The 23,800-nt window shown below is 52.2% G+C and overlaps 1 protein-coding gene across 3 annotated transcripts in view; it reads right to left on the bottom strand.

The window, feature by feature from the left end:
• DGKZ (diacylglycerol kinase zeta) overlaps positions 1–23,800 on the bottom strand; it is a 55,693-nt gene that overhangs the window by 11,278 nt on the left and 20,615 nt on the right. For 2 of the 3 annotated variants that reach the window (XM_027642194.1, XM_027642196.1), the window contains exons 2-23: positions 14,423–14,531; positions 13,613–13,708; positions 12,746–12,823; positions 12,368–12,424; positions 10,237–10,305; positions 9,740–9,811; positions 9,316–9,432; positions 9,152–9,223; positions 8,763–8,858; positions 8,401–8,483; positions 7,872–7,932; positions 7,383–7,496; positions 6,831–6,971; positions 6,250–6,328; positions 5,906–5,961; positions 4,825–4,887; positions 4,509–4,582; positions 4,286–4,397; positions 3,782–3,981; positions 3,381–3,481; positions 3,165–3,244; positions 1,695–1,764 (exon numbers count right to left, since the gene is read on the bottom strand). In XM_027642194.1, the coding sequence (XP_027497995.1) occupies positions 1,695–1,764; positions 3,165–3,244; positions 3,381–3,481; positions 3,782–3,981; positions 4,286–4,397; positions 4,509–4,582; positions 4,825–4,887; positions 5,906–5,961; positions 6,250–6,328; positions 6,831–6,971; positions 7,383–7,496; positions 7,872–7,932; positions 8,401–8,483; positions 8,763–8,858; positions 9,152–9,223; positions 9,316–9,432; positions 9,740–9,811; positions 10,237–10,305; positions 12,368–12,424; positions 12,746–12,823; positions 13,613–13,708; positions 14,423–14,531 (2,000 nt within the window). Of the gene's footprint in view, positions 1–1,694; positions 1,765–2,051; positions 2,097–3,164; positions 3,245–3,380; positions 3,482–3,781; positions 3,982–4,285; positions 4,398–4,508; positions 4,583–4,824; positions 4,888–5,905; positions 5,962–6,249; positions 6,329–6,830; positions 6,972–7,382; positions 7,497–7,871; positions 7,933–8,400; positions 8,484–8,762; positions 8,859–9,151; positions 9,224–9,315; positions 9,433–9,739; positions 9,812–10,236; positions 10,306–12,367; positions 12,425–12,745; positions 12,824–13,612; positions 13,709–14,422; positions 14,532–15,353; positions 16,327–23,800 lie in introns of those variants that run through there. The other variant, XM_027642193.1, reaches the window with a different exon arrangement.

Here is a 23,800-nt window from a genome sequence, read left to right as displayed (position 1 = left end):
TTTTGTGGCATGAAAAAGGCCTGTCGGGCTGACAGGCCTGTAGCTCCCCAGATCCTGCTTCTGGCCCTTCTTATAGATGGGCATCATATTTGCTAACTTTCAGTCAACTAGGACCTCGTTAGGCAGGACTGCTGGTAATTGATTGAAAGTGGCTCAGTAAGCACTTCTGCCAGCTCCCTCAGTACCCCTGGGTGGACCCACCCAGTCCCACAGACTTGTGTGTGTCTAAATGGTGTAGCAGGTCACTAACCATTTCCCCTTGGATTATAGGGATTTCATTCTAGTTCCTGTCTCTGTGTTCCAGCTCAGGGTGCTGGGTATCCTGAGAACAACTGGTCTTACTATTAAAGACTGAGGCAAAGCAGGTGTGAAGTACCTGAGCCTTTTCCTCATCCTTTATCACTATGTCTCCCCATTCATCCAAAAAAGGATGGAGATTCTCCTTAGCCCTCCTTTTGTTGTGGATGTATTTGTAAAAACATTTTTACATTTTAATCTGGCAGTAGCCAGATTAAGTTCTCATTAGGCTTTGGTCTTTTTAATTTTCTCCCTGCATAAACTCATGACATCCTTGTAATCCCCCAGAGTTGTCTGCCCCCTTTCCCTTCTCCTGAGTTCCAACCAAAGCTCTGTCTTCAGCCAGCTTGGTCTTCTTCCCTGCCAGCTCATCTTTTGGTACATGGGGATGTACTTCTACTGAGCCTCTAGAATTTCCTTCTCAAAGCATGTTCAGCCTTCCTTGACTCCTTTGCCCCTTTAGGACTGACTCCCAAGAGAATCCATCAGCAGTCTCCTTAACAGGCCAAAATCTGCCCTACAGAAGTCCAAGATGGCAGTTCTGCTGGTACCCCTCCTTATGTCGCCACAAATGAAAAACTATCGTTTTGTGATCATGATGGCCAAGGTGGCTTCCAACTGTCACAACACCCACCAGCCCTTTCCTGTTCAAAAATAGCAAGTTCAGCAGGCCACCTTCCCTAGTTGGGAAGGTATGTCAGGAAGTTACCTTCCACACACTTCAAAAAATTCCTAGACTGCTTCACTTCTGCTGTGTTGTACTTCCAGTAATCATACGGTAAGTTGAAGTCTCCCACAAGAACAAGAGCTGGTGATGGTGAGACTTCTCCCAGATGCTTAAAGAATACTTCATCTGTCTCTTTATCCTGGCTGGAGTCTGTAAGAGACTCCTACCAGGATATCTGCCCTGTTGGTCCTTCCCTTGATTTTAACCCACAAATACTTAACCCTACTGTCACCATCATTAAGCCCTAGACAACTGAAACACTCCCTAACAGTGGCTACCCCACTGCCTCTCCTTTCTTGCCTGTCTCTTCTGAAGACTTTATAGCCATCCATTGCAGCCTGGTTGCGTGACTTGTCTCACCATGTCTCCATGATGGCAACTATGGCAGTTTCCTGCTGCACCATGTCTTTTCAGTTCCTCCTGTTTGCTGCCCATGCTGCATGCACTAGTGGAGATGCACTTCAGTTGGGCTACTGATTCCACCACCTTTTCCACCACCCTAATTCCTATGCCCTAATTCTCAGGTGCCTCTGTGGTTTCTAACCCACCAATAACCTTTGCATCTTTGCTGCCGCATGGATCTCCCTCCTCTACTTCCACTGAGATGGCAGACCAAAGGACCCTGCTAACGCATCATCAGACACAGTCAACAGGGAAGGATGATACTCACAGTCCAGGAAGCACCACTTGGGTGAAAGCTTCTGGAATGACAGTGTCTTTGGCTTGGCTCCATCTCCCTCCTGCATAAAAAAAGAGAGGACAAAGTTGTATCTTTTGGCCTCCCCATTTCTCTTCACAGCATCCCTCCTGCTTTGGGAGGTTCCTGGAGACACAGAGGACCACAGGCGCTCGGATGTAAAGGAGAACTTGAACACAGGCACAGCACAGAGCGACGGGGAGCAGAACGGGACAGACTGGAGCCAACGCACACCAGCCCACTGTGGAGAGGTGTCACAAGATGAGCCCATGAGACTGGCACAGTGGACATAACAGATGGGCCCAGTGGACAGAGTGAGGCCATACACACCTGAAAGAGCAGGCATTCTAAAGGAGAGGGCTGTGGAAGGAAATCCTGCAGAAAGGCAAGGTGTGCTGTTACAGCCTGTGTCTGGTTGGCCCCCAGCCCCTCTCTCATCCCATTGATGTGCTGACATATCTGGCTTTACACACTGCCTGGCCAAGGTCCCTGGTCCCTGCCTGGCTTTAAGGTCAGAGCACAGTGCATGTCCAAGGAGAGAGAAGAGGTAAATTGTGAGGTGACCAAGGAACACCACCCTCAGTGCACAGTTTTAGAGACGCAGGAGGTAGCAGAGGCATCAGTCTACCATGTTGACACTACAGGAAAGTGTTACCCTCTGAGCCCAGGAGCCATGTGCCCACCTGTGTGTCCTCACCAGTGCCTGTGCACAAGGTGGGCAGGGGACAGACATGCAGAGCAGAAAAAGAGCAGAAGAGGCAGATGACAGTGTGCCAGCCCAGGCAAGCAGCACCACAACTCAGCCCTGCAGGACACTACGCACACACTGGATAGGATTCCCTCAGGCACAAGAGCCAGTTAACTGGGGACTGAGCAATGTCCCTTCAATCTTCTGGGTGAGAATCAGACTGAGCAGTGCAGCATCAGGAGCCACACTATGGACTCAGAAGGCATTGTTCACTAAGAGTAAGAGTTACACAGTCTGTGTACAGGTCACAGACATGTGCTAGTACATTGGCAAGAGTGCAAAAGTTAGTACTTGCAAATGAAAAGAGTTGGAGGGGTTAGAAACCTAATCCAGGCACCTGGAGAGGGCAGAGTTGTGCCAGGAAGCACAGAACCTGCAGAGGATTGAAGGGTGATAGACCCCCACAGGATGGGTGTCTATTTCCACTACTCCATAAATTTTCTGTGTCACTGACACTCTGGGCTTGGAGAACACAGTCAGAGGAGCAATGTTGAGAAAGAAGCTGCCAAACAGCAGGGAGCTACAAGCCATCCAGCTTGGGATCCTGCCTCCACCACATGGTGAAGGCAAACCACGACTTGAAGCAAGAGTGTGGGTGTGTGGGTGCACAAAAGTCAAGAAAGTTTAAAAATCCTTTCCCTGAGCCCCTCCATTCTTGGCATCCAGCCACAACCACTTCCCACACAGAGACTCACCTCCTGCAGCTTCTCGATTTGGGTCCGGCACAACTCCAGGTCACTGTCTCCTGGAACTACGATGATCCCCAGTGGCACAGCTGCATGACAGGGCACAGACACAACTCAGGGAGCAGCCCGTGCCCCACCCCCAACACCTCGTGCAATTTAACTACAGGCTTTGCCAGACTCGGGTACTGAAGCTCCCGCCCCTTGGTCACTCAGCTGGTCACTCACAGGCTTCCTTGAGCTTTTCCTTGTCATAGTTCAGCGCCTCATAGTCACGCATGCTGATTCGGCTCACCCGGATCCGCAGCCGCTCGGGCACTGGCTGCTGGCTGTGTGCAAGGGGGAAGGAGACGGAAGAGATCAGAAGGTGACAGACCACTCTCTCCTTATCTCCCTCATCCCTCCAAAACAAGCAAGAGCACAGTGTTCTACAGACTGGGTGGGGAGCTTGGCATCAGCAGCTTCTCCACCACCACGGTCTGGCCATATTTCTGTGACTTGATCCCTTCCCAGACCCTCTACAAAAAAGAGGATTGAAATGCCTCCATGAGTCACGGATCAGTCCATCCCTTCCCCCTCCAACCCTTCTTCCCTGGAGAGAAGGTGGCAGATCAATCTGAGGAACCTACTCATTGAGCAGAGGCATGGAGTTGCGCCGCTTGGTCTTCTGCACCATGTTTGCTTGGTTGCGCAGGGAGATGTGGATGCAGGAAGCTGCCAGTTTGCAGGGTTCTCCATCCACCTGCATAGGGATGGCCTTGGATGTGGTGAGAACCACCTGCCGGCACTGACAGAGCCGCTCCCCATGGCCACCGACCTGCAAGGCAGCCTGTGAAAGGGTCCATTGTGAGAGTAGAGCATGGACTGAGGGGTGGATGAGGGGAGCACCCACTGGCAGATAGATGTTTTAAGTGAACCAAGTTCTGAGGGTCTCAGGCCTGATTTCAGAGAGAAGGGACCCACAGAGGCCAGGGCATGACAGCACCTCACCTAAATGTCAGAGAGCAGATGCTGTCACACAGGCCAGCACCACAGCTTCTCCAGAGAGGATCTGTGGAGCTGGCTGACACCTGGTCAATGGGACCAGTCACTTCCTTAGTTGTTAGCTACAACTGGCAAAAGCACTGACTTACCAGGGATGTCATGGTGAAGCCAATAACTTCAATGCAACCATCATCATGGCGCTGAGGCTCGAAGTCGTGGTGCTCTCCAGGGTTGCCCCAGGGCATGGTGCCTGCACAGTACCTGTGAAAAGATGGTAAGAGATGCACGGACAGGTACCCCAAACCCAGGCAGGGATCTGCGGCACATGAGTGAGAAGGCCAGCATATGAAGACAGGTCCTGGGACTGCTCACCTTGGGATATTCAGGAAGACCAGACACTGGGGCTTCAGGTCCTGAATCTTGGAGGTCAGGTCTGTCCCATCACACTGGAGATAATACAGAGGTGTTCAGGCTGCTTTAAGGGGGAGCCTGGTCCATCCTACCCACTTTGGAAGAAATGGCCTCCCTCCTCTGCTCCCTACAGTGACTGTCCTCCAAGTCAGAGGAAGCTGATGTCCCAGGAACATATCCACTCCCCAACACTGAGATAATCAGCGTGCCAAGGGACCACTCTTCGCATCTCCACAGCTCACCCCTTCACTGCACCAGAGCACCCCAGCATACTCACAACCAGCCTGACATGCTTTGCCAAGTCCTTGGAGCTCCCCGTGAGGAAGTCAGAGAAGGCCGTCTGCCAAGGTAAGAGCCAGTGTTAGTGTCCAGATGTTCACCGAAACGGGCAGCCAGGAAGCCTGCCACTGACCTGCATATCTCAGCTGCTGAAAACCACAAATCCCCTTTTCATGCACTGGCAGAAGCCCTCTCCTCCTGTCCCAAAATGACCCGATACATTCCATTTGCTATATTGCCTACCAGAAACCCTGGGGCACCTTCAGTAACATGCTTCAGTATTATTCCCTTGCCAGCCCAGTTCTGACTTCAGGGAAGAGCTGGCAAGGTGGGTCTCTGCTAGTGAAAGGCTCAAGTCACAAGAGACAAATTCAGTCTCAAGTTGTAAGGAAGTATCACAAACCAGAGCTGATGTGACACCATCTAGAGATACCATGAGGGACAGTATGGGCCCTCTTTGGGTTTAACTGTACAGACAGGAAGAGAGACGCAAGCACGCCAGATGTGAGATGGCACAGAGCAGCATTTGGCCTTTAGTATGCTCAAGTACCAGCCACCCAGACACTTGGGTAGAAGGTATATTGAGGATGGGGAGACAGAGGAATAAAGGCAATGCTGAGACGCAGTCTAGAGGTGAGATACGGGAAGGTGGTATAATTAGCCAGGGAGCTGTAACTGGCCCAAGATATAAAAGAACAAAGTAGTGTGGGGACTCTATGGAAAGGCTTCCTGTTCCTCTGCAGGGGCGACAGCCTGCCTCCCCACAGCTCTGGGGAGGTCCTGCCTGGGTGACCAACTGTGAGCCAGAGAACAAGAACAATAGTGGCAGGAGATCAAGACAGCAACTGTACTGCAGGTCATGGAGCAAGCTGTACTGCCAGCAGCACTCGCAGCCAAAGAGGAGTTGTGACTCCCAGCGCTGCAGCCTTTCTCCAGCAATTCTCCAGCTTCAGGGTGGGTGAAGGTCCATGTAACTTGGATGAGTGAGTTTAGGGGGCAGACAGGAGGCAGGTCCATGCCTGTGCTCCAGATGTTAAGGCTGCTATGAAGGCATGCTCAGATATCCTCCACACACTCACCCCAGCATAGAACATTTTATTCCGAAACCGGCTGTTGAACTTCTCCGGGTTGGCCTCTAGGGAAAGGATAAAAAAGTTCAGGTCATTGGCCTGCACATGGAAATATTTCACTTGCCAGCTCTCCCCAGACATAGTTCTCCAGCCAGCCTCGGCCAGGAGTCAGACCCCAGCTCTCTTCCTGTGCAGGCAACCCCTCTTGCCACTCTGCAGCCTCAAACTGCTACTCATGTTTAACATTCAGGGGAATCTCTGGGGAAATCCTTTTGTTCCCTTTCCTGAGGAACCCAAAACCACGAACGGGTCCATCCCACAGACCCTGCCCAAGCCCTGCCACTGCCCTGTACCTCGGGATTCATGAAACTCCAGCGTCACCCGTGCATCAAAGCCAAGGCTGAAGTAGTTATTAAAGACATCCAAAGGCAGCTGAAATGGAAAGGAGGAATAAGGATGAGACTGCCGGTGTGTGGCCGTGGCAAAGATGAGGTCAGGTTGCAGCAGAGCCACGTACAGTGCTCATGAGGCTGAAGGAGCCTGTTTGCCTTCTCCCCAGGAAAATACAGAGGTCACCAGCATGAGATGATGGATTGGTCCCTGGCTCCTAGGTCCAAGGGAACACACTCTGCTGTCTGAGATATCTGCAAATACCTATGTATCTGCTAAAGAAACAGTCTCAGACAGGACTGCGTTTATACCTGTTGCAACCTATGGTTAAAAACCTCTGGTAGACATTTAGTTCTGAACTCTACATGCCTTGCCACGAGCGCTGTGACTCAGAGCCATGATGAGAGCAGTGAAATTGCAGGAGGGAGAGAGAAACACCAACCCAACACTCTAGCCCCAGGTGCTAGGGCTGCCTGAGCCAGTGGAAGAAAGGAGAATGCAGACCGCCAGCACAGGAAACAAATACGGAGAGGAGGTGTCCCACCTTGTCAGTGGCTGCATCATCCTTTTCCTCAGGGTTTGTGTCAGGGTTTGGCTCCACATGGAGGTTCCAGCGATCGAGCTGCACTATGTTCCCATCTTCTACATGAGACAGGATCTTGGACAGAGGCTCATCCGTGTAACCCTGGTGAAGAGAAGGACTTGGTGAGTCTCATACCTGCCTCCCACAGAGATGCCCCACAGATAGCAGGCTTTGGTAAGACATCCCAGAGCATAAGATGTAGAAGAGATCAACTCTACTTGAATGCACAACAAAGTGGGACTTTAAATTTAAAACAATATATCTTCCTTCTAAAAATCTCCTGAAGTTTGAAATAGTGATTGCTTTTGTTAACATCCTACTAGACTATTATCTAATGCAGAACAATTCAAATGTTAGAAGAATGGTAACATCCAAATGGCACTTATTTCTTGATCTGTTTTTATGGGAAGTCAAAACAGTAGCCCATGCAAAATCCCACCCATGTGTCTGGAAGAGGAATTGAAGTGCTCAGCCCTTCTCTGTCAGCAGTGGGCTCTCATGCCCATCACTTACCCCACCCCAGTTCAGTGTTCTGGCCAAGTCATTCCCTGTTCCCAAAGGTAGGATGGCCACAGGAGGAGGTGGGTTGATCCGTAACTGGTCCAGAATGGAGAGTATCCAGCCCACCTGCTCAAGCAAGAGAGTGCAAAGGAGCGGTTATTTCAGGGACCAGCAAGCAGGCAGAGGTGGCTCAGAGCACTAGCGATGGCAGAGATGGGGTCCCCTTAGCCACCATCAAGGCTATTCGCAGTCTTTAATGCTCCAAACAGGTGAAGCAGGAGATACTAGTAACCCCAGTGAAGATACTGGCCTCCCAAAGAGCTACAAATCCAGATGTTACAGACTATCACTTCCTGAAGCAGGGCATAAGGGCACCCACAGTATCCAGTGCCACAGCGCACAGTTTGCCCCATTCTGGATTACAATAAGGAAGGGCTGCTTCCTGCATGGAAGGGCATGGGGCAAAGGGCATCACGGGCACCAAGGGTCTGGGGGACTCACCGTGCCGTCTCCCCCACACGCCAGGATCCGGAGGTTGTGGACTTTGCGGTACAGCTCCAGCCTGCAGGGAACGGGGAGGTTAAGGAGGGAGGGAAAAAGTACTGAAGGTGTTACGCAGCAGCTGCCTCACAGAACCCTTGGTATTCACAAAGTGTCTCCCCTCCCATTGCCACAGGTGTTCTCAACAGTGGGCAAAGCCACAGTAATTTTGGTTTCACCAGCTCTTGCATAGGAAGAGTGGAGTGTCCACAGGCTGCGCACACACAGATAACCCAAGCAAGGAGACAGGACTCACACAATGTTAATTAAATATAAGGAACTAAGTCTGGGGACCTCAACCCATAGATAGTCTCTTTGCCACTAGCCTTAAGACTAGACCAGCCCTCCAGCAGGAATCACTGACTGACCACAAGCTAGAGAGGCCTCTCAAAATACTGGAGGTCTCTTTGCAGGTGGGAGCTATGGAGCATCAAGCAATCTCTGGGGCAGGGATGGAGGAGAGAAAGATGCTGCCTCCATCAGTACTCACGCCTCCTTGGGTCCACCTTGGCTGAGGTCAAAAACTTGCCGTGGATTGAGATACCACATGAAGGACTGGATGATCTTGGCTCCCTATGGGGAGAAGAAAGACATCGGGTAACAGGGAGTTCCCAGTGGACAGTGGAAGAAGGCATCTGGTCCTGGGGACAGCCCAAGACAACATCATTCTGAGAGGCACAGAGGCAAAGCCTGGCCTAGGTAGGAGTTGCTGAGCAGAAAACTGGCATTGTGGTGATTGCCATGCCTCTTCTGCAGCTGAGACATCACCAAAACCATGATGAGACCTTGGCAGTCAAATGGCAATGCCCTCACGGAGATGCCTTCTCAGGGAGACATTGGGCAAGGCCATACCTGATTCCCACCGCTCTTGGGGTTCACAAACACCAGTAAGGGCTTCATAAGAGGAGCTGGCATGGGCTTGATCACAAAGGGTTTCCACCTCCCTTCCTGCAAGAGACACCACAGGTCATTCAACAAACCTGGGAAAACGCAAACTCCCACCTCCAGCTGAGCCCTAACATCACGCAGGTCAGAAGGGTGAGGAAGAGAACATCCCAGTCACCCCATAAGCCTCATAGCTGGAATATACCCTACCAGGAGGTATCCGCCCTCCAGCTCAACTTCTTTAACCTCAGCACAGACCCAGCAAAGCCCCCCCTTTGTTTCCCAGCCCTGCTCCTCACTGTTCAGTCCCTCTGCCCTTCCAAGACAAGGTTATTCCTTGTCCCCTGATCTCTTACCTCGGCCCCCTTTTTGCTGGATTTCCGCTTGAATGATGTCCTCTTCTTCTTCTTACTAGATTTCAGTGGATTCTAGAGACAAAAGAAATAAACATAGCAACTCTGTAAAGAGCCACTGGGCAAGTGGGAGTTGTGAAAGAGCCACAAGAGCCAAGATGACTTACCTGGGGCCGTCGGACCCGCAGAATCCAGGTGGGAGGAACGACGACAGCAGCATGAGCCCCCAGCGAGCAGGGCTCTTCAATGTGTTGCAGCATGAAACACGACACTTTGCTGTGATACTGGGGAATGAGAAGACAGAGAGAAAACTCAGCTGCTCAGTTTTCTAGGGACAGCCACCATCTCCTCCCAGCTCCCACATGTCAATACAAGGAGTGCTGAAGGAAACCATACAGAAATTTTGTCATGGGAAGGCAACAAAGAGAAAGTTTCTAGAAGGAGTTCACAAATATCACAGTACAGCCTCAGTCAGTAGGAGGAGCTGTTAAGGGTAGGCTGCAGAGAAGCAGCCTGGGGAGTCTCAGCAGAAAGCAGAGGTCATTAGGTGCAGAACAGGCTGGTCAGGCATTCTATGGGGGCTTTGCTCACCGCTTGCTTGCACCAGGAACAGCTGATGGCTACAATCTCTTTACTGTGGAAGGCAAACTTCTGCTGAAAACCCTGTGGAAGAAAGGATAAGAGGCTTAGGGAATTCCCTCAGGGTTTTCTACCTTCCAACAGGACTTTCCCACCACTAAGAGAGAGATTAACAAAGAGAGCATGTCTGCAGCTGGAGCCCTCTAGATCCCTGTCAGATAGCCCCAACCACCACTATGGTACCAGGGAGGTCACTGTGCTCCACAGGGGTGTCCTTAATGCTCAAAGAAAGCATGACAGGAAGACAGTCTCCTCCAGGATTGATTGGGCCCAGGGGGAAAACTATGTGGGAAGCATTTAGTGCTTCACTGAGCAAAACAGAGCACGTGTCTTGGTTTTACTGCCAAACAAGAATGGTGGGATGTCCCTGGTTCCCAGCCCTGTTCTTGTCTCTCATTTGACCTTAGATTTCCTGAGGCTGAGAAAAACACCCCAAGATACCTTCTCACCTTGCCACACTGCCGGCATTTCCCTTCCTGCCGCCTCCGGTGCACCCAGTGATGCCGGACAATGATGGGCTAAAGGGAAAACAAAAAAAGAAAAGAAAAAAAATGGGGAATGAAAGGCCCAGCATGTGAAGGAATTCAGGAACAGGCAGAAATAATGGACCCAAGCCACCCAGGACCACTGCTCTTGCAGCAAACCCACTGCTCACAGGCACCAGCCCCAACCCTCTGAGAGAAGGCAAAGCCAAAGAATTGGGGGCATGAGGCCAAATTAAGATGCTCAGAGAAAAGGGAATCAAAACCAGAAGAAATAGGAAGGAGGAGAGGGAAACTGAAGACTGAGAATCACAGAAAGCAGACCCAAGAGACAGGGGGCAAGCAGTAGCACATCTCAGTCCCTTAACATCTCTGTCCAGATGCCCCTAGTGCCAGGTGAAAAACCTGCTGGTGGAAGGTGTGAAAATAGAAAGACAGAAGTGCTTGCAGCTAAGCAGAGAACCTATCTTCCCCATTCCTCTAGGACAGCGGCAGACCCAAAGCCCCCCACACCCACTTCTCCCTGCTCTTTGCCCCAGGGCAATCCTGCAGCCTGTCTCAGCCCCAGGGTGGGCAGCAAGCAGGCACCTCTACCCTGCCTGCAGGCTCATGGTGGGAGAGGGCTGGGACGTGCAGGAGTCACTTGCAGTGAGGGACTCAAAAGTTTTGTAAGGAAGCACCACATGTCCTAAATCCTACCCTGCTCTTCCAGCCCTGGATTAGGAATGGCACTGCAGAGAGAGTAGCAAAAACAGAAGAGGGAGTGAGAATTCACAGGCTGTGGCAGGGCCCAATCCTGACAGCTTTTGGGATCATGATGACAGAGGCACAAACTGGCAGGAGGTTTGGGTCAGCTCCAGTGTTGCCTGCTCTGAGTGCAGCACACTGGAGAGGACAAAGAGACCTGTTGGCTTTAGCAGACATGAATCTAGTAGGAGCAGAAGGGAGGCTATGCCTTGAGCTGAACTCTAAGTCCCAGCAGGCACATCTAGGGAGAGGGTTGACCCCAACTGAGATCCCTGGCACCACAAAGGCCAGAAGAGCACATTTCTAGGGAAATGGGAAGGAAGAGGCCTTGAAGAAACTGAGAAGCATTAGAAAGACAAGATGGAGAAGCAGAGTTTGAGAAAAAAAAAGAAAAACCAAGAAAGGGGAGAGAAAATTTGTAGAGTTTGGACAGAAGAAAAATACAGACAGAAGATTGAGCAGAGGCAGACAGTTGTCAGCAGAGCCCCAAAAATAAGTGAAGCACAAATAGGTGAGCTAGGCTAAGAGTGACATGGGAAGGAGATATGGCAGGAAGAGCAAAGCAAGAAAGGAAGGTTTAAAGTGATGCTGAAAGCTTTGCTTTCTGATGTCACACTGGCATTTGAAAGCAGGCAGCCCTGTGTTTGAATACCTTTCCCCTACTGCATCTGCTGTGCCAGCACAAACACAGTGTGGGGGCAGCTGTGTTACCATTATGGCCCATGACTGAGCCATCCACACCCACTCCAGAGCGCTGCATGGGCTACACTGACTCCATAGGCTGGAGGGTGAAACAATTGCTTCCATCAGTGCAGCTCAGCAGACAGGTCCCAGGCCACCTCTTACACCCAGTACCTTAAAACATGGGCTAAAGTGGTCTGATAGCACCACTGCAGGCATCTTCCACTGCTACCTGCAGTACCTGTGACACCCCAGTCAGGGCTGAGTGATAAAGCAAGAAATGAGCCCATACTGCTTCCTTCCAAATTGCAGACTTGGGAACCTGCTCTTTGCAATAGCCCTGTCTATTGTGCCTGGGGACCAACACGAGTGGGAAAGTTTATTCCAGAAAACAGTCTGCAGGTTCTCGCCATGCAGATTCAGGAACTTCAGAACATGCAAGTCATCATATGCTTTACATTCCTTGTCTGCAAGCTCCCCACTCCTCACACTCAGTCTGCACTGCTGCCTTGCAAAGAAACATTCCTTTTACTGCACCACCTCCTTGGAGCAGGAGGCAGTATGATGCCTGAACTCTGATGGGCAAGATGCTGGCAGCATCTGGTGTCTTTGTCACCACACTGGAAAGAGCAAAGGTAGATGTGGGCAGTGTCCGAGGCACATCTCTCACCTCGCGTATGTTCCGGGATCCTGACTCCCTGAAGGAAGGTTTGCAGCGGAAATTTATCTGTAGATTGAACACACATGAGAGGAATCAGTAAAACCATCATACCTCAAGGCAACCTACTGGAATTTACTGTACTACAGCAAGGCCCAGAACTTCTAGAGCTGTTTGGTACTTGCTGCAAACCCCTCGCATATCTCCGTTACTGAACAAAATGGGGCCAAGGGTCCCAGTCATGTCACTCCTTTTGGTACTGTCTCCTCAGAAGACCCCTCTTTGCAATTACACACTGCAGTTCCCCAATCTTCTTGTGTTTTATTGCCAAAAAGGAAGGGCTGTTACAGTTTTCTGAGCTGCAGAGAGGGTTCAACAGGCTCTACTCACTTTCTCCAGCTGTTCGATGCAGGGTGTATGCACTACAATCTTGCAGGCTGCACACTTACGCCTGGAGAGCGGTTTTTGCTGCAGGATAAGAAAAGGGGAAGAAAAACATGCATGTGAGTGAAAACACGCAGTGTTCTGAGGCTGTCAAACTCAGCCTCCCATCATACCTCCTTCATATATTTTGGGATACAGAACATGCCCCATAGTAAAGTTAGACACAGCCTAGACTCCTTGCAAGTGAAGGGATCTAAGCATGTGCCTACAGCAGATGCTCTCAGGCCTGGCACAGAACAGAGAGGTATTTTCCCCACTGTCCTGTCCTGCAGTTCTTGGCCTCTTCTGACACTGCCTGAGAGCACCATGGCAGCTGGTCTGGGAGGCACCTGCAGGGCTTCCCCAGTAAATCCCATGAGCAGGCACCCTCATATCACTGCTCCATCCTACATCATAAGTAGGACTGAACCTGCAAGCTGGGAGGGAGGACTGCAGCAACTCTGTAAGAACAGTGCTGCCTGCAGGGGCCTGGGTCTCCAGCACACATTTTTCTCCTCCATTGAAAGGTCTTGGATTCAGATTATCCTTATAAGGGTGTGGGATCCTAACACCCTCTCCCTGGAATACTCTGGACAAGTGGCAGCCCTGCATCAAGTTCCTATTGCAAACTGAGCACCAGCACTGGCAGAAACTACAGTCTCAGCCCTCCAGTGTGCAGAGGCAGGAGGGACACACTCCCTGCCTTGGCAGCTCCCCAGACCTCTGCATGTCCCCCAGCAGCAGCAGGGGGGACTCCCTTGTCACTCATCACGTGACAGCCCAGCCTGCATCTTCAGCCTTTACCGGGGAGGTGGGTGATCCCAGGTGACTCACCAACAGCTTTGCCATGCAGTTCTGCTCCCCAACATAGCAGAAGTCCCCAGAGACACTGGTCTCAAACCAGATGTGCTCCCCATATATCGCAGTCTCCTGAAAGGCACAAGACAACACATTTCTCTGAGAGCACCCCCAGACAGGTAACCGAGCCCCTAAAATGCTTTATGCAAGGGACAAGATACTAGACAATGCTAGGGGGTAGGAGGTATGCTAGGTTGGAGCTAGGGGTAGGCCAGGAGACAAGATGCACACAACAGAGAGGGACAACATTTGGACAGAGGAAACCTCACAAAGCTGCTGCCATGGCCAATCTGTCGGAAATGAGAGGGTCCCAGGAAACTAACTCTTACATCCCAGTTGCAGTGTCCTGCACAGGGGAGCTGATTCATCACCCCCTGAGAGGAGGCATCGGGACAAATTCAGTGCAGGGGACTCTCCTGAACCAGCTTCTGTTCTACAACGTCAGGATGCAGCTTAAAGCCTGCCAGGCTTTGCCTGTAAAGGAGCAGAGACTTGCTCCTTGTTGCTTGGCCCCAGCCACCAGATCTCAGCTGTCAGAAGCAGAAGAACTGGCAGTGGAGTAATTATGTCATACTTCCAGGAACCACTTGTGTCTGCACAGCTTCTCCTTGCAGCATCAAGCAGTGCTGCCAGCAGCACAGACATTGGCACCAGCTGGTGGCAATGGCAGAGGCCATAAATGTGTCAAAGTCAGTCACCTGGGAAGCCTCAACCTGGGAAGAGCCTTCTGCTTCTTGGCTGGGAGCCTATTCCATGCAATGCCCAGCAAAACGAGTTACAACTTACGCTCCAGTCCACAGTGCTGCGTATCTGCCTCTCCGAGTCGCTCCTCAGGGCTAGTGCAGGGTTTGGCTGGGCTATCATGTGCTGGAGGCTGGATTTGGCAATAGCTTTCCTGGAAGACACAGTGAGGCTGGCTATTAAATCAAGGTAGGAGGAATAACAATCTGCTTCTAAGATGCAATGTCAGGCTGGAGCAGACAAGCTTCCTCAAGACCAGGTAGCTGGAAATGAGGCGCATCTCGAGCACAGCTGGCTGAGCAGTGCCTGTTCCTATGAGACAGCTCTGTGGGATGAAGAGGTGCTGCCCACATTGCTGACAGCTCAGCTAAAGACACCTTGTACCCAGCAAAAGCACAGCCTGGGCCTGCTGGGTCAATGTCCTTGGGGATGACAGTTCCATTGCAAAACATCCTGGAAATCTCCAACAAGCTGTGGTGGTAAGGCTGCCTTTGCAGGGACAATCCAGAGCCCCTGGCCCACAGACGCTCCTTGCAGCTCTCCCATACTAAGGCACATCAGAGCTTGGGGTTCTTGCAGGGACCAGCACAACCAGTTAGAATAAAAGCCGCTGTCTGTTTGGGGCTAGCGAGCTTCTCCCAGATGTGCTAGGGTGGAGGAAAGGAGCAGGTGATCCAGCCAGCAGGAGAAAGTGTGCACCTCCAGCCCACAACCAGGCCTGCCATCTCCCTGTGGCCCCAGTCTGGCAGGAGAGGACAACTGCAAACTCCAGGGGCTGCACTGAAAGCATCAGCAGCAGCACTGGCCCGAGTGGAAGATGCTCAAGGTATGCCAGCAGCACTGCAAAACACCAATGGTAACCAGGGCCAAAGGCACCGAGTCCCTTCCCTCCTTCCCCACCAAGCCTGAGTCTGCATCCAATTTCTCCCCTCCCCAAGGCACTGATTGCCCACTTGCATGCTGTCACCATACATACAGCAACCGGGGGCTCCAGCCATCCGGGGCAGCGTGGCAGGTGGACTCCGGTCCCAAGCCCTCGGGGAAGGTGGCAGAGGGGCACCCGGCTCTGGCCACCCCTGCACAGTGTTGGGCCAGCAGCCGTGGGTGGCTGGAGGGGAGCAGCCCAGGTCGGAGGGGATCACTGGAGCGCTGGCGCTGGCTGAGGCGGCGGTAGCGGCCTGGCAGGCCATAGGCAGCCCGGCTGTACACAACCTCGGTGGGCAGGTGGTGGGAGGAGGAGCGCCGCAGGCAGCGGGGGCCCCATGACAGCAGTCCCCCCTGGAGTGGCCGCAGCTGGGGCAGCATGGCCAGCCATGTCTCCTCAGCCCAACGCTCATGCTGGCCCTGCTCAGCTTCTGCTGCTGTGCCACCATCCTCCAGAGACTCGGATGCGGAGATGTCTGCATGGGGAGCCCTGTTCCCCTCCTCTCTCATGGGAACGAGGCTGGCCAGGAGGACAGAGGGACCCAGCAGTTGGGCATCAATGTCTTGTGCCTGGCCCCCACGCTTCGCCTGCACAGCAAACCTGGGGCTGAGGCAGGGCGGTGTGGTGCTGGAGCGTCGGCGGGTGCCAGGACGCCGGACCAGGCCCAGGCAGGAGAGGGATGCCTCTGGAGTGCCTGAGCCGCGGCGGCGCTGGGCCAGCACGGTGGAAGGCAGCCCCACCTGGGAGCGACGCCTGGCCTTGCCCGTGGGCACGGCCACCACGCTGGTGTGCCGCAGCCTCTTCCGTCCAAAGTGCCGCCTAAAAAAGGTTTCCATTGCAACTGGATGGTGGCTGTTCAAAGAGACCAGGAATTAAGCAGGCTCCCCCATAGGTCCCCAGGCCAGGCTGTGGGGGTCAGGGCAAGGAGTCAGGAGAAAGCAGGGAACAGAGGGCTGAAGCGAGGAGTGGGGGACATGGCAATGCCTCCTGGGGCATGTGGCAGGGTCCTGCTCCCCACAGGTCTACTGCTCCCTGAGTTTCACTGCTCAGCCCAGGGGGCTGCGATGGCAGGGCAAGTGTTCCCACCTAACTGGAACCCTGCTCTCTACTGTGGGATCAGTAGAGACCCTGCACCCCAAGGTGCCAATGAGCCCTGGCACTTCAACTACCCCCACTGCTTTCCTGATGCTGGTCCATCTGGTTTCCCCACAGGAACCACTCTGGCTAAGCACCAGTCCCACCAAATTTGCAGCAAATTGAAATTAAGCCCTTGTGAATCCTACAGAAGAAAATGAACCAGGCAAGTAAAAGCAGTGCAGGTAGATTTGGTACATCTGGCTAGCTCCGGTGCTCCCCTCTTCCAGAGCTAGTGCTTTGCTTCCCACCTTCTGGCTGCCACCTCTCTTCAACTGGTAGAGAGGATTTATTCAAGGCCAATTCAAAAAAACCCCACAGTTTGGTAGAAGCAAACTTCTGGCTCTTCAGCTGCTCCCAAGGCAGGGGACTCTGGATCATGGCAGCCTGCAAGCACACATAAGCCACCACCACCACTCTCAAGGATTTCAGTTCTGTACAAGGCATCTCCTGTACCCACCACAGGGTATGGGTGTGCTGCTCACCACTATGCTAAGACTGACATCTGCTCCACTTGCTTCTATCTTCCTTCCTTCTTATGCTCTTTTACACACTCACTTGCAGGTCAGCAATACCAGAGGATCTTCAGGAGAACACCCTGGCCCAAACTTTTAAAGTCCCAAGGCCCACACAAAGAGGCAACCTTGTCAGAAGCTTCTTCCCTTTTTATTTGGGAAATGCTGTAAGATGGGACATATTTTATTTTCTGGACAAACTAGAGTTTTTGATAGTGCTTGTAGCACTAGGGGCCGTACATTTTTTTTTTTTTAAATGAGTACAAAGCTGACTTTATATTTTTGGAAAAGACCAGGCTTGGTTTGGATTCCTCCAGCCTGGTGGGCAAGGAAATCAGCTCTTTAGTTTGTACAGTCTCATCACCATGCCTGTACTCAGTAATGTAGCACAAAGAGAGAAGGAAGGAAGGACAGTGACGGCCTCCAGAGAGCAGCATCAGGGCAGCTAAAGCCTGGCTGAACTGAAAGCAAAACCAAAGTGTCACCTCTTCAGAAGTATTTCTCAAGTCCCACCACTGCAAGCAATGCAGGCAGGCACTTGGTCACCAGAAGGTTCAATCCACTGAGGCCCATGCAGCTTTGCAGAGGGCAAAAGCACATTTTGCTGATGACTCTGATTCCAGTCTGTCCCCAACACTGTAGTGCTTCATTCCTGTCCGCTGCCCCCATTGTCTGCAAGACGATGCACAGTAAATTGCATAGAATCTAAGAATCCAGACTTCCCCCGTACAACTTGAGGCCATTTCCTCTTGTTCTATCACTTGTTACCTGGGAGAAGAGACAGACCCCACACGTTGTTACAACCTCCTTTCAGGTAGCTGTAGAGAGCAATAAGGTCTCCCCTGAGCCTCCTTTTCCCCATGCTAAACAACCCCAGCTCCTTCAGCCGCTCTTCCTACGGTTTGTCTTCTAGACCCTTCGTCAGCTTCATTACCTTTCTCTGGACATGCTCCAGCACCTCAATGTCCTTCTTGCAGTGAGGAGCCAAAAACTGGACACAGGATTTGAGGCGCTGCCTCACCAGTGCTGCAGCATACAGGGAGACAATCACTTCCTTAGTCCTGCTGGCCACACTGTTTCTGATACAGGTTAGGATGTAGTTGGCCCTCTTGGCCACCTAGGCACACTGCTGGCTCATGTTCAGCAGGCTGTCGACCAGCATCATTACCAACAGGTGTTAAAAATTGTCTGAACAAATAAAACATTAAAAAATGCAAGTGAGAATGCTGCTTGGATGTGGCACACTGCAACAGATCCTTTTTGGCTGGCTTTAGCTGCTGGGGGAGACATAGTGACCAACTGCACCCCAAATAAGCTGAACGGCTGCTCCCTCCTGTCCCAGATACTCCACCAGCATCAAGCTGCTGTGGGCAGGAAGATCTCTCAACACAGCTTCCTTCCTTTTTGCACCACAGTCTCGTGAGGAAATCTGCTAAAACAACCTTGGCTTGACATTTATGTTTGAGTACTAGCTGATTACCAGCCTTTTTATCTTCAGGGCTGTCTGTAAGTGGCACACAGCCTCAAGCTCCAACCACCAATGGTGAAGGTTATTACAAGACAACCTTCTGACAGCCCATGACAGCAGGACACGGCAGCTCAGATACGTTGGGTGAACATATCCCCACCTCTTGCATCTTATTTCCAACCTGAGCTCCAAATGGTGTACTGCAGGTGTTGAGAGCTGCTGCTGGCAGAGCAGATGGACAGACTGCCAGGGGTGCTCAGGGTTGATATGCATCAGCAGAGCTGCATGCAGAACAGCCAGGGAACCACACACTGGGCGGAGAGGAGCCTGAGAGGAGCTAAGCCCTGGAAGCCCCTGGCCTAACAGCAGCACACTTCTGGGATCTGCACTTTTTGCCACTGAGAAAAAGATGGAGAAGAGCCAGCACCTGTGGCTGCTCTGCAGACTGCATTGCTCAGCTCAGTTAGGTAAGGAGGTTGAATGGAGGCAGCCTGGCATTTGCAGGGTACAAAGGAAAGGAAGTACTGCTATGTACACTAGGATATCAAATCTACTTATGAGCAGATACGTACTACCATTTCAATCTCCTGTGAATAAGGAAAGAGACAGTAGCTCAGGTCTGCTCATGATTTTCAGTCAGAGCTCTTGGGAGGTGTTTTTTTTTTTTTTGATAACCAGAGCCCTCAAAGTCTCCTACACTCCCAGCCTGGTCTCAGTGGGCAGACACACTGCTGAAGCAGGAACATGTCCTAGCAGGGTCTAAATGCCCTTGGAAAGTACAGCAGGGATTGAAGAGGAAAAACTCGCATCTTGTAACTTCAGTGGACACGGAGCTCATGGATCAGCTGATTCAGAGACATCTCTCCAGACATCCAGCAGCCATCCCTCATGTGGTGGTGGTAGTCCTAAAATCAGACAGGCTGACTCCCAGGGCTAAACATGCAGTGTCCATCATGGTATAACCTCTTGCCTCCATCAGGAGGAGTACCTGGATATTCAGCTCCATTATTCTGCTTTGCTTCACTAGCCTCAAGCAAACTCCCATATACTAAACTGAACAGGCCCTCTGTGCCCTTAGGTACATAGAGCGATCTTGTGCCATAAGCCCGCTTGGCCCTTTCTCCACATTATTATTCCCTCTGTCCCTCTAGCAACCTGGTCTATTCCTGCCAGTGCCCAGAAGCAAGAGAGATCTCAGGTTACCTTCATACAGTGGCATATCTGGCACCTGTCCCCCGGTACCAAAGGTGGCAAGAGGACCCTACTGCAGGACACTGCTGGCAGCAAACACACAAGTCTTGAGTCATAGAGAAGCCTGGATATGAAAAACACCATTAGCTCCTCCTGACCTTTCAGCAAATCTCCAGTTAGTCGACTGGAAAGCATTTTTTCCAACCACGGGACTACAAGGAAAACGAGTCAGAGTGCTTTGCCCTGTTCCATGACGAGCACCTGTCCTGATGGCAGCTGGTTGGGTTCCTGCATCCTGGCTTGGTGTGGGTGCTGGGGACCTGCTGTGGCACTGGAGCTGGCAGCATGCGTGCAGGAGCCCGTTTCAGTTTACAAGCTGTCTTCACCTGTCAAGGACACTTGACTTGTACAGATCAACCATAAGGAAAGTATAACTGTTATTATTAGCCACCCCTGCATGACAGCCAGATCCCCTGGGCTTCTGCCTCTCTGTCTCCTCCCTGCTAGGACATCAGAGGGACTGAGGGACAAGAGCCTGGGAGCCCATCCAGAGAGCTGCTGCTCTCATCCCCACCCCATCCCCACCCACCACTTGCCTTCAGCCTCAGTTTCTATCACAAGCTTGTGCAGCCCACATCCCCCTTTCAGTGCTCTGATATTCAATCTTCCCATGTACGTTGCCGTCCTCATACCACCCTTCCTGAGATCCCGTCCCTGCTCTCCCATGCTGCTTCCCACGTATCAGTCACCAGCCTCTCCCCTTAGGGCTCCCTGGCCAACCCTCTCTGAAGGGCCACAAAGAGTAACCTGCACAGATGAGGTCTGCTGAGGAAGGTGCCCCCGTGCCAGACAGGGAAGAGAAAACACTGGACAAGATGTAGTGCAACCTTCAGGTTTTCGTTGCAGCAATCAGCAAGTTCCCAAACTGTGCAGTTTGTTTCTACTCAGAATTTCCATTCCAGCTGTCATCTCTCCTACCATCATGCAAATAGAAGAGTCAGGAACTCCCCCATGTTGGGTCCATCAGGAGCAAGGAGATTGGGCTCCCCCCAGCACAGGGGCAGGGAAGCTCCATCCAAACCATGAGCCTTTCAAAGTGTCACAAGGGGTGAGCTATGGGCTGTGCTCAACTGTTTGGGGATTCATACATTTGATCTACCGCAACAAGTGCCACCACCTATAGGGGCCACAGCACCTCACTCCTAGGCTTCTGAGCTGCAGGAGCATGGCATTCCCAGGGCAAACCATGGCTAATGACATCCTTGGTTGTGCTGTCACCCTTCGGGGAAGAGATTACTGCTACAACTTTAAGGCTGCCCCTCCAGGCTGCAGAAGCCCATTTCTGGTCCTAGCAGGGCACTCAGAGGGGAACAGGTCTCCACCTATCTCTCAGTGAGCCCTGGGTTTGATCAAGACAAATTCAGACCTCTCTCCTAGTGAGAAAGCAAGGAAAGTGCTTAGAAACCAGCTGGTGGTCAGATGCATGCAGCTGCAGAGAACCTCCTCCCAGTCCCGAGGTCTTTGGGGTCTCTGCATTGCAAGGGCTGCTGGGCATGGACAGCGAGAGTAAGGCACCCCGGCAATACCTAAGCAAGTTTGCTAACTTGTTCAGAAGCCTGCCAGTGTTACTGGGCACTCTGGTTGACCATCCTGGAGGCCCTGGGACAGCACTGCTTCACAAGGGATGAGCAGCTACATCAATTTGGCCTCTGCACCCATCTTGTGTGTGGCTCAGCAAGAGCACAACTCACAGCCTCCTGCTCTCACACATAGACACCTCTGTTCACAGTGTCACAGCACTGCCAGCACTGTGGACCTGACACAAATATCCTATCACCCCAGACACGAAAGACTAACAGGATACCTGCACAAGATGACCAGAAGCAAAACCTGTCCACAGGCTTTATTTCAGGTGACAGAAACTTCACAGCACACCTCAGCATCACCATTTCAGCATCACTTCTGACTGCTGGTGCCCTGGGCAGATCACCATGCAGTTCACACCAGGGATGAGACACAGGCACTAACCCCACACCATTTTCGGGTATTCACAGTCAGTCAGAAGCTGGGGACACACAGAGGAGATGCAGCCACTAAGCTTCCTTCTTTGAACTAGCAAGGCAGGGGGACGGATGCAGCACTGGGGACCAGCAACTGCCTTGCAGGGGGATTGTAGCATGGTAAAGAAATGAAACACCACAGCTTTGCAGTTTGCCATGGAAGGCTTCTCCAAGTGGCAAAGCCAGGTGGAAGGCCACTGCCTGGCCCTGCCTCAATCAATGCAAGGCAAAAGCCATCCCATCTTCATGCCTGGCCCTTCAAAAGACAGTGTTCTCAAGTTTGGTTTTCTGGGAAGAGTACGGGCTGGGAGCAAAACGGTCTGAGACTTTTTTTACAGTTACTAGCATTATCCAAACATCCTTGTGGCAACTCCATCCTGCCTCACCCCAAACTCTGTATGATGCTCTGGTGCCACCTCCCCTTCACCACTTTCTCAGAGCAAACCTGAGATGCCCTTTATGGTATATCTGCCAGACTAGCTCAGATCCTCTACTTATGCTTCATAAAGTCAAGAGTTTACCAGTCCTAGGGTTCAGAGTAACGTGACTTCTTTCCCAAAATCCACGGAAGACAGTGTTCTGTCTTGATTTAAATCAAAGCCATTCCCTTTGAGTCTCCTGGGCTGATTCTGGGCATTCATATTCTTGACAACTTTCCACCACCACAATGTTATGAAGTTTATATGCCACTACAGTAAATAATCTGCCTCCTGGCAATCAAAAAACCTGACAGCACTGATATAAACAATCTGTTGCTGCATTTGGCTAAGGAGCCAAACAGCAAGACTGATAGCCTCGAGCTGTGAATTAACCAGGAATAAACGCAGAGGATGAGCCACTGCTATCAGTGATGCAGGGGTCGAGGGAGAGGCCAGCCATGCAGTTTCTATTTTGGTTCCATCAGCAGGACCAGCAATGCAGGCTGGGAAGGACTTGGAGTCACTTTCTTCTCTCTCTCTCTCTCTCTCTGAGCTCCCTTTCCAGTGACACGCACAAAGTAAATCAGCGGGGGGGCTTAGCAGGGTGTCCTGGTGGTTTGGGTGCCCAGCCCGTGGTTTCTTTTGCAGATGCCCATTATTGTCCCCAGTGCTGGTCACCTCCTTCAGTATGCACAGCTTTGTGCCTCACAAGGCAGGACATGTTACTTAAAGGGTGGTCAGTCCCATGGCCCAGCTGTCTGATCCAGGCCCCTTCCCATCCCCCACCCAGCACAAACAAAAGCAGCAAACGAGGGAACGAGAAAGAAGAGGAGAAGAGAAGGGGAGCGCGTGGGGAGAAGCCCCTGTGACCTGATCCGGAGCGGTGCAGGGGTCCTGCAGGTGCCGAGCGGGTGGCGGTGGCCGCGCAGAGCTGTGGGTCAGCCCTCCCCTACCGGGCCAGCCCTCCCCTACCAAGTCCTAGTTTGGAGAGCGAGTGCTTGGCTTCTCCCTCCGCTCCTCCCCGCGCTGCAAACCCTGACAGCGCTCGTTAAAATAACCAACTGCACTTCCTCTCAGAGCAGCCCCAAGGCCGGCTCGCCCCCGGTCGCAGGCGCGGCCACCAAAGGGGGGTCAAAAAGAGAGGGGTCCCCCTGGTGCCCAGCTGCCCTCCAAATACCCAGCTGCGGCTCGAGGATGGCACTGCTTCCCTGGGAGCGGCAGGAGGACAAGGGGAAGAACGCGCCTAAGAGGCGATTCTCTCCCGCCTCCTTGGGACCTGGATAAAGGGGTTTGCACAGCTGATGAGATCAAAGCCGCCTGCCATGGAGAACCTGCCTGCGTGCACAGGAGGTAACTTGCTCCTGAGTTATAGACAGTCTTTGCTCCAGGCAGGCTCCACAGACGTCTCAGGAGCTTTGTCTTCCCTTGTTGCTAAAACTCTCCATGGGACCTTCTTGTAGCCAGGCTGGGGACTTCCCCATCATGCTTCACCACTCTCCGGGTCCCCCAGCTGTCCCTAGGGACCTGCTCCCAGCCAAACGCAACCCAGCTCCCTTTAGGGGCCACAAAACCCACGTCCGCTTTGGTCTTTGTAGAGAGGGGAGGGAGGGTCATGCCACAGGCCAGCTCACTCCAGGATGCGTCATCAACTATTGTTATTTCGGTCACTTACCCAGCGATGGGAACTGATAGCCACACAGACACACACACA

This window comes from Corapipo altera, unplaced genomic scaffold (genome assembly GCF_003945725.1).
Source record: "Corapipo altera isolate COAL_440 unplaced genomic scaffold, ASM394572v1 23b, whole genome shotgun sequence".
Classification (NCBI taxonomy): Eukaryota; Metazoa; Chordata; class Aves; order Passeriformes; family Pipridae; genus Corapipo; species Corapipo altera.
Note: the sequence above shows the minus strand (reverse complement) of the source record. Positions and strands in the feature narration are given on the sequence as shown.